Genomic DNA, 10,445 nt, shown 5'->3' on the forward strand with positions numbered 1-10,445 from the left:
CCAAACGAGAACTAGCCTTTCTCCTTTTTAGTGCTACTGTTTTGCATTCTTGTAAGACTTCTTTCACTTCACTGATATAGGAGCCGAAACCCAAACTTTCTAGGGCTGGGGATAAAAAAAAAAGTGTTGTGGTTAGCAATCCCCCCAAATGGTAGCAAATAACACACTTAGGTTAGTCTAACCTAATGAGCTGATTACATAGACTGTGTGTTTTGACTTTTCATACAAAATGCAACTTTGTATTGGCTAATTAAAAAAACAACAACCATTTAAACAAATGTACATTTATCAAGTCTGAGCTTTACACTGGTCAAGACTCTTGTATACGGGACACAAGATTTACTTTTACCCTCTGTTCGTTCTCTACATCTAGATTAGCTTAAGTGATAGCTGCAGGAAAGGAAATTAGATTTTACTAATCTTAAATTCAGCTATGTAATCAGTGAGGTGGGTTTCCAGATGATTTGGAGTTGCAAAAAGTTTCAAATGCAAATAGACTGGAATCTGGTTTGGTATGCTTATTTGACGTATATTTGGTAAACAAATTTAATAAGTTTGCTATGTTAATTTTATGTGCTGTATAAGTATCTCATAGATGAACTAACAGAAGAAACTTAATATGGTTGAAAAGTAATGCAATTTTGAGCACTTCTGTGTGGATAGGGATTATAAACATTATGTTACTAATAAATGTCATGAGACAATGCATTTCAGAAATTGAAAGATTTCTACAGCAGAGGCACTCAAGACCAGCATATGTGGCTCTCCATTCCTTTGTTTTATCATTACAACACACCTGACAGGATAGGCTGAAACAATGTGGCTGGTCCATGGTAACCCACCCAGTAAGTTTTAGGTCAGAGTGTGGATTTCAATCCAGGTCTCCCCAGGACTAATGCTGGCCGCTAGGGTCAGCTATCATAGAAAAAGCCTTAAGGCCACATAATAAATCCAAGTCAAACACAAATTGCATGTAGACACAATCCAATCATTCATCAGGAATGATTCACTCTTTATGAGACAGCACTACCTCAGATATAGTAGTGACCGTGGCAGGCTGAGTTAGCGTTACATGATGGAATGCTCCCTGGTGTTAAAATCTTTTTTCATAAGGAAAACTAGCACATCATATAAACAATTCTAATTTCATTTCGGGTAACATGACCCCTCCCAACTCTTTGACAAAACCTGAGATCTCAGCAAATTACATCACATAGCTGAGAGAAAAAAACTAAACTCCAACCCTACTAAGCCACTTAACTTATGTCTTGCTGTTTTAAAACTGGCACCGTGGAGATTAAAAACAAAAACAGAAAATAAAAAGTTAAAAAACAACAACCCTGACAGTTAGAATAACTGAATGTGCAGTGACTCAGTTTTTTCTCAGATTAGTCAGTGACCAACAAACTGTGTTTGATGGAAGTAATCAAAGTAAAAACTGAAATACAATACAATGATCTGGAGAAAACATAATCCACAATTACAAGACATCATCACTACCTTCAACAAAACTCTTTAGAATTTGCCAAGCTGACCACCTAGTTTGGGTCTTGAAAACCAGCATATAGCAATATGTACACTAATCAGGTCAACAATGAACTTGTAGCACTGACCTACATTTCTTTCCCCACCATCTGCTACTAACATTTCCCTTTAGCTCAGGAGCCCTATGGAGACTGGGACAAGCATGATACCCTCTTAGGTTGCATGCTGGGCTCAGACTATCACGGTAAATGCCAGTCCTGCTCTTCTTAAGCCACGTCTGATCAGCTACTAGGCATTCTGAGGCTATAACGAAGGGCAGAGATCTAAAGATAATGTAGCCAGCTCAGGCCCTGTACTGAACATAAGACTTCGGTTAGAGAGAAATCTGAGCAAGAGCCACCATAGCAACACATATTTGTTACTTGTCACAAATGAGCAGATGGCAGATTATACAACTAAACTAGATCCCAGGGGTGTCGAACTCATTTGCTACAAGGGCCAGATCTGACATAAATGTCACTTTGTCAGGCCAGGCCATGTGTGCCATAAAATGTAACACCAAGGTACCAGAGATATAAACTTTATAAAGATGATTTCAGATGCCGAATGGCAATAGCAGGCATAATTGGATTAGGTGTGATATGCAGAGGCGTGGAGACATCACCATTGGTACTGGGACAGGAAACCTAGGTCCCAGTTTGGTACAGGAGGATTCAGTCTGGGAGATGCAAAGAAGTCTGAAGAAGTGAGCAGTGATTCACAAAAGCACCCTACCACAATTTTGTTAATCTTTAAAGGTGCTACTGGACTCTTACTCTTTCTATCACTATTAGAAACCACAACATTAAAAAACCAGTGGGCAGGACATTTTAACCTTCCAGGGAATTCAGTTGCTGACCTAAGAATAGCAGTTCTCTTACAAAGGAATTTCAACGGAGATTAGAAAGAGAGACTGCTGAATTGCAACTGATCATGAAGCTCAAGACAATTCAAACTCCTGGACTGAATTGAGACATAGGTTTCTTCTCTCATTGCCAATGCCTGCTATTGTCATTTGACGTCTGAAATAACTTCACTCTCCAAGATATAAGGATAGACTGACTCACATTCCAGCTGTATCTGAAGAAGTGAGCAGTAATTCATAAAAGCTTATGCCCTGCCACAAATTTTGTTAGTCATTAAGGTGTTACTGTACTCTTGCTCAATGCTCCCTCTAAGCTGTGGAGTCTTGTGAGCAAAAATTCTAGTTTGTGAGCTACTGACAATAAAGTTGTGAGCGAGGGATTTGGCTACTACATAAATTAGTTTGTTCTGGAGCCATCCTTCCTGAGTTAAGACAAAAATGTGTGAGCCAGAGGCTAAAAAACTGAGCTAGCTCACACTAACTCAGCTTAGAGGGATCACTGCTCTTGCTCCCTTTCACTAATAAGGAATGCAAGCTGTGCTGTTAGGTTTCTCCCTCCCCCCCAATCTGATAGAAATGGAAATGGGGATCTCTCTAAGTGCCATGGGATGGACTCTCTCTCTCTCTCATTACCTGGAATAAAAAAGTTTTTGGGTCTTAAACAAAGGACTCTCCTCCCACCCCATACCTGGAATTAAAACATTTTTGGGTCCTAAACAAAGGACTCTCTCTCTTTTTCTGGGCTGCTCCCTCCCTCTGAAGAAAAAGTGTGCTTCTACCTGGAATAAAATGTTGCTGGTCTTCTTAGAGGTCTCACGAGACACCATTCCCCCCCTCCCCAGAGGGAAGAGGGAGGGGGGGAAGAGCCCTCAGCCAATCAAGGGAAGGTTTTCTTTCTCTCCTATGAAGCAGGAACTAGCAGAGAATGGCCAGAAGGAGCTGCGATGATAGATACAGGAAGTAGCAGAGTCAGCTGCTCTCGGGCCAGATTGCAGACCTGCATGGGTCTAATCCGGCCCATGGGCCGTACATTTGACACCCCTGACTTACACTGTACCTCATGCACACAGGACTGTATTCTACTTTTCTCCTATGTAGCCCAGCACAATTTGGAGTCCTCCTGAGAATCTACTAGATGTGGTGCCTCTTTGGGCTCTTTAGCTCTGAGGCAAATCAAGAGCACAGTAAGTACCTTAACACAGCCAAGACTATGTGATTTCTACTATTCTGTGATTACACTAGTTTCAGTATTCTGAGAACTTCAGGTTTCTCTTGTTAAAAAATAGCCTGCACACCCCAAAACAGGCTTATGCTACTTTTAGCCCACTGAAGCCTTTGAAGTCAGAGATTAAGCAGGATCTCTAGAAAGGAAGGCATCAGTGCCCTGTATTTCTTCTTGCCTTTCCTATGTCCACTGCATGCAAAAGGAATAACATAGAGGAACTAAACCTGCAGAATGCAGTTTGACACTTAAGTTTGATTGTTTTCACACAGGCAACAAGCAGCTCTGAACACAGTGTCTGTTCAAGTTAGGGGCTTGCCATTATAATTCCCTCTGAATGAAGCAAAAACTACCAAGTTTCCTATATTTAAAAATCTAACATTAGTTGAGCTTGAAACTAGAATCAACCAGCAGTTAAGCGAAACCAAGTTTCTAGTCACTTTCACTGCTGCTGCTCTGAATGTGGTCAAGGCAGAAACCATTGTAAACACTCTTTGAGATCTGTCACACATGCAAGATCATCGTGATTTGAGAAGAAACAGGAAAGAAAAATAACCTAATCAAACTTGCTTTGGTTGTATGGAAAGCGCTACTCAGGATAAATATGCTTTGATTTGTGAAAAAACTTATTTTGTGAAACATATAATAAAGAAAAAACCTATTTCCCACAAACTACAGGAAGTGAAAGCAAAAGAACAGGTGCAAAAAATTAACTGGAATAATTAACTATGTCTCAACACAGCTAATTAAATATTTAATCAGAAACCACCCCGTGTTTCATCACTCAGCTTTGCTTTCAATCCCCAGAAGCATATGGTAGCACGTTTCTCCATACTGTTTCAATGAACACACATGAAATACCATCTTAATTAAAAAGTATGAACCATTTTCATGAATATATTCCACTATAATGGAAATACAAGCATGAGACATGCAATGAATTGGGGGAGAAGGGCCATTTTCTTCCACTATAATGGAAATACAAGTATGAGACATGCAATGAATTGGGGGAGAAGGGGGGAAAGGAAAACGTTTGGGAGTATTCCTTTTCCTAGCATCTATCTGCACAAGACAGCTGAACTCTGGAAGTAGACGAATAGCTTCCTGCTCACCAAGTTTGGTATTTCAGATGTGTTGACAAGATTCAAGGCTAGAGGAGAAGGATGTTACCCATCTAACCTCTAACATGCACAGTCCAGTAGTGAAAGAAAGGTATTATTACCTCTTCTCTATACAACACCTGGTTACATACAAACTTTTTGTATGCTGTAGGGGTCTTGAACTGGCCAATTCTCTCCCTCCCTCCACTGATCTCTATTTTCTGTGTATCATGGAAGGTAATGAGTATGCTCAGTCCCAAGTAGGCTAGCTTTTTAAAAAATTACAAAGGAATATTTTCCTGCATGTCTGTGGAGATTTCCCAAGTATGCAGAAACCTCTGCCTTGTCTGTGGATGGCCTCATTTTACTGCCCTGGAAGAGGCATTGAACAATTTAGCTTGCTATTGCAAAGAAGGAACGGTTCTAATTTGCAAGCAATTTTAAGTTAGCTTTTTTGGAATTCCAACCAATATGGGTGAGTTTCTTAAACAGATGCATTTAGTACAAGAGCACATCCAGATACTGTTTCTGCCTGTATGCCCACAATCAGCAGAGCTGACTTTTACCATCAATTGCTATGCTTTTCCAGGGTAGGGTTTCAGATGTCTGGCATTTTGCTTACAAGTATTTTTTTACACTTGCATGAACCATTAGCATACCAACAAAGCTGTCCTCTAAGCTAGGGAGTGGCAGCTGCTCAACAGCAGAGCACATACTTTGCATGCTGAACGTCCCAGGTTCAACCCTTGGCATCTTCAATTGAAAGGCTCTCAGGTGACAGGTACGGAGAAAGTCCTTTCTCTGTCAAAGACTCTGGAGAGTTATCTGTCAGAATAAATAATACTGAGCTAGAGGAACTGATGGTGTGACTCAGTAGGAAGGTAGCTTCACACATACTCAGCTCTGCTAATACTGTACTCAATGGGATCAGAAAACAGGTAAAACTAATTTAAAACATATGCCATGCCACACAATGCCCCACACAGGGAAGTGTTTTGCCTATACACTGAATCTCATAAATTTCTTTGAAATGCCTGGAATAATGAAACGTACAGTGCACTAGCTGAGCCACAAAGACTACTACACCTTATCAGAATCCTTCAGGCAACCTAGTCTGCTCTACTCTCACTTAAACAGTGTCTCGAAAAATCCCATTGAGTTGTGTGCAGCACCCTGAAATTCTTGCAAACTGCGGCTATATAAGTTCTTTGAGGTCTATTATCCTGTCCGAAAGCAGCCACGGTGTGCCTTCCTCGGGGGGGAAGCTCTTGCCTTGGATGACGTGCTCGGGAGAGATGGTTTTCTTCTCGGACTTATTGCAGATCTCGTTGGCCTCGGAGGAGATGAGGTGGATGAACTCGGTGCAGCAGTTCACCACCAGCTCCCGGGCGTCGTTCGCCACCCGCACATTCGGCAGCGTCTCCTTGATCATCTTATTGATCGCCGCTCGGGGGATCGTGAGGTCATCGTCGTTCCCGGACGAAGAAGCCATGCTAGGCCGCTCGGGCCGGCTGAGCCGTCTTCGCCCGAGCACCGGCTAGCGAGGGCCTGGGAGGGGGCGGAAAGAGCAGAGGCGGGAAAGGAGCCTAGGGCAGGCCGACTGCCGCCGGGGTCCGGATACGGATCAATGGGAGCGCTCCCGAGTTCCTTCACAGCCGGGGTTACAACAGCCACCGGCGCCGCCTCCGCCACATCCTTCAAGCGCGGCTGGCCACTCTCGGACGCATCCCGTCAGCGCTGCCGCCGCCTCGGTGAGCGAGAGACACGAGAATCCGCGCAGGGAAGAGCCCCGGCTCGGCCGCCTGGAGCCGGCAACGGTTTCTCCGCCCCCCTCTTCCCCCTCCTTCTCCTCCCCCCCCCTCCTCGCGCAGCAGGCACCCGGGCACGACAGGGAAGGAGCACAGGAGGGACCAGCAACTCAGACTGCGGCGCGCGCCACTTCCGCCGGAAACACTCCGCTGCGGCCTCCACAATTCTGTTTCCGGTTCGGCGTGGGCTGGGAGAGAGTGGACCCCCCGTGCTGGTGTTGATTTTGTCTCCCCCCCTCCAGTGTTCAGCTGGGACACTTCATCTCGAGAGAGCGAGCCTGTCTTTGCACCGGTGTCCGGTTTCCCTCTTGGTCCCACCAAACTGCTTGGTGTATGAGCCAAGTGGTAGGCGACGTGCGCTTGCGCGGTGGTGTTCTCACCTCCCTTCTCGTCTGATTGCGCGTTTGACAGTGGTGGTGGTGGTGTCTTTGTGCGTGCCCCTCCGTGGACCCAGGCCCTGGTGGTTTTCTGAGAAGTTTTCAACAATTGCTACATATGTACAAGTTTAGACTGGCTGCTGAAATGGCCCAGAGCGAGTCTAATTGCGCACTATTTTTCTGTCAGTTCTCTTTTAACACCACGGGTGGGAGGTCCAAATTGTCTCCCCCTGCAATTCCTCATCCCCCCTCCCCCGTGAAACGTGACCTTCTGAAATCTATTTCTGGTGTTGTACTCCATTTCAGTGGACTGTGTATTGATACATAAATTCCCACCCCCGTATGTGGTCAATCAGTACAAACCATTAGGGTATTTCATGTAAATCAGGCCAGGAATTCCAATTGTGGTTTCCTAGCAAATGCGCACACAGCAAATTATGTGTATGCAGGATTAAGAGATTTCATGCACATTCCCACACAGTAGTAATTTCTCTATAGGACTACTGTGTGAAAAGTGACTTTTTTCAGTTTTGTAGGGACTGTGCTTTTTATAGAAACAATAGCTAAAGCAGGACTATTTCCAGTCTGCTGTATTATGCCTTGGCTTCTTTATTGCAACACTCTTTTCTGGAGCATCCATATGACATTGTCTTCTATTAATGCTGCTTCTGTGTTCCCCCCCACTTTATTGCCTTTCTTCCTGAAACTGGTTTATTTATTTAAAATATTTATTAGTAGCCTTTCTTCCTTATGAAGCTCAAGAAAGCTTACAATGTAAATAAAATACATAAAATAGAGTACATGAAAATACATAACACCAAATTTTAAAATCACAGTGTAGGTTTGAGGGAGAGGAGATACCCACCAAGTTTCAAGAACATTGGACCAAGGGGTTCAGTTCTACGGGCCCCCAAACAGGTTGCCCCCATCGTTCTCTACAGTGGGGAAATAGAGAACAATGGAGGCGATGGGGGCAACCCCCTGGTCCAATGTTCTTGAAACTTGGTGGGTATCTTGGGGAGAGGCTCCAGATACTACCCTGCATGTTTGGAGCCTCTCCCTCAAACCCATTCCCCTCCAGCCCCCAGAATATACCCAATATTTTCGCCATTGACTTCAGTGGCCCATAGGATATAATGGGGCCGAACTACCGCCGAAATTTGGCAGCAAGCCGATTCAGATCAGAGAATCTGTTCGGCCTACAGGAGCCCGAATGGGCCATTTTCAGATGAACCAAATGCACATCCCTAATCTCAAGGTGTTTAGGGCTTTATAGGTGGGAATCAGCATTGTGAATTAAGCCTTGAAGTGAAGAGGAGCCAGAAGACAGACTTTAATATCAGCAAGATATGTTCTGAACAGTTGATCGCGGTCAATAATGTCACTGCATTGATCATCAATGACTGGAATAACCAAGAGTATTTTAAATGGAAGTATCAGGTAGATTAAAAAGAAAAACAGACCTTTCAGACTTCTCTTTTACAGTAAATTAACAACTTTTATTACTGTACAAATTACTTTAAAACAATCATAAAAATAGAACCTGAAAAATAAGATAGAGAGGACTGTGAATCAATGCAGGCATCTTTACTATGTACAAAATATCTATTAAATATCTTTATGAACATAATGCTATACCAAGTAATTCATCAGTGGTTGACTGCTTGCTTGAGGTATGTCTTCATAGGCTTTGTACCTGAAATAGATACATTTTTGAGTTAAAGCCCATTTTCCTATCAAGACTTGTTCAAGCCCAAAATTCTAGTTAGCATGCAATGCTGGACAGGCAACAATCTTCTGTTGTGTTTCTCCCCTTCAATTTTTTTTGAAAGATAAAACCTCTGTACCGAATCCTGCAATCTGATCTGGAAATGAGTACTTCAGTTAGTTCCAAAAGAAGCGCTTATATAAGAATAAGGGCCACAGTTCCACTGCACTGTAACTTCCCCAGAAGAAGTAGCAGAGTCCCAGAAAACCCCAGAGTTATCTCAAAGCCAGAATATTCCACAACTCTGCAACCAGTCTGAGAAGTCATAAACCCTAGTCCTCCCTGGACATGATGCTGGCCTGGCTAGAAGCTTCAGCAGCTGTTCCAACCTGTTTCAACAGAATGGAAATGGTACACAACTGCTAGGCCATGCAGCATCCCACTTTCTAGGTATGCCTGGGATTTTATAGGACTCAGCTGCCTGGAAAGGATGCCGAAAAACCTCAAAATTGTAAATAATAATAATATTTACCCAATATGCCACCAATGTGGCATAGTAGAACGGTATAGCTAGGATTTTATGTATCCAACGCTTTTTAAAAAGTCAAATTTCTGAACCAAGGTAATTAAATTCTGCATCAAGAATGGACTTGTAAAATTATGCAAATGTGCACATTCTCTGACTTCTATTATTCATTTTTACTACTTCACACACTTTATCCTGGTATTACAGTACCTGGAAATGGCTTGGGAGTTATGCAAAACACTGAAGCCCTGGCTCTAACTAGTTGAAATCTTATTCAGCAACTGCTCCTGAGATTACAGCAACCTTGTTTTTTGTTTCAAATGAAAGCGAGAATTAAAAAAAAAAAAATGAAAGCAGAGACTCTCAGAAGTTGAATTCTACTCCCATTCTCTGCAGGTCCAGCATTCAGCACATAAACATAGTATGTTCCCTCTAAGCTCCACAGTGTTGTGAGCAAAAAAGATAGTAGCATTAAAGTTGTGAGCGAGTCTACATTTGACTGTCGCCTATATTTCCCTTGAGCTTGAAGATTCAACTTAAAGCAGGCCACATGGCTCCACATCCTTCAAATTCCACAACAGAGCTTTTTCATTGGCCAAATTTAATGTTATGCCATCTGCAGTCCTATATGGAAGATTTCAAAAGGTGCCATATTCAGTTAGATATTGTCCCTGTAAGTCATTGCATTGATATTTATTGTCCTTTTTATGTAGAAATTCATACTAAATATATAAACCCTATTTTGGCAAACAAGATGGGATTCTCGGATCACAGTAAAGTTCATTTTATCCTGACTGACTCCTCTCCAGATATAATTGAGAAGGTGGTTATATTTTTGCACTGTGCTATAAAGTTGTGCTGTGATAAGATATAAAGAGTCAATTTGGTGGTATATTCACCCAATTGTAATTTTAAAGTAATCTTTATTCTATGTTCCATCTTATCTATTTTCTATGCCAATAAAGGACTGTTTGATTGATCTAAATTAGTTTTTTAGATTCTTTCCATAACCTTGTGTAACTCTCAGAATGAATTTTAAGCTATATTTAAACTATATTTTGAGAATGTCAAACATCATAAGAGAAAACAGAATCATCAATTTTCATTACAAAAAGTTGTCTTCTATGGGGTAGACCAGGCCTCCAGAGAACAGGTCTACCCTCCTCTTTCCACTATATTGGCCTCAGACTGTCACCCTGTGTCTTAGAAAACATACCAGCACTTGGGGGGACGGGGACTTGTGCAGTCTACTTTTTTTGGGGGGGTTGGGGGGAAACATGGCAATCAGCATTATAGGTCAAGTATAACAGACGGG

At 42.5% G+C, this 10,445-nt stretch overlaps 2 protein-coding genes across 2 annotated transcripts in view; both read right to left on the minus strand.

Annotated features, from left to right (window-relative positions):
- Positions 1 to 6,555, minus strand: part of DR1 (down-regulator of transcription 1) — a 10,716-nt gene extending 4,161 nt beyond the window's left edge. Inside the window, 2 exon segments of the mRNA XM_015413341.1 lie at positions 2 to 105; positions 5,984 to 6,555. Coding sequence (XP_015268827.1) covers positions 2 to 105; positions 5,984 to 6,203 — 324 coding nt within the window. The 5' untranslated portion in view covers positions 6,204 to 6,555.
- Positions 6,556 to 8,551: 1,996 nt separating this feature from the next.
- Positions 8,552 to 10,445, minus strand: part of CCDC18 (coiled-coil domain containing 18) — a 39,114-nt gene continuing 37,220 nt past the window's right edge. The window contains exon 28 of the mRNA XM_015413352.1: positions 8,552 to 8,592. The gene's annotated coding sequence lies outside the window, so the exon portion shown is untranslated. The remainder of the gene's footprint in view (positions 8,593 to 10,445) is intronic.

Source organism: Gekko japonicus, unplaced genomic scaffold (genome assembly GCF_001447785.1).
Source record: "Gekko japonicus isolate JY-2015 unplaced genomic scaffold, Gekko_japonicus_V1.1 scaffold70, whole genome shotgun sequence".
In the NCBI taxonomy this organism is placed as follows: Eukaryota; Metazoa; Chordata; class Lepidosauria; order Squamata; family Gekkonidae; genus Gekko; species Gekko japonicus.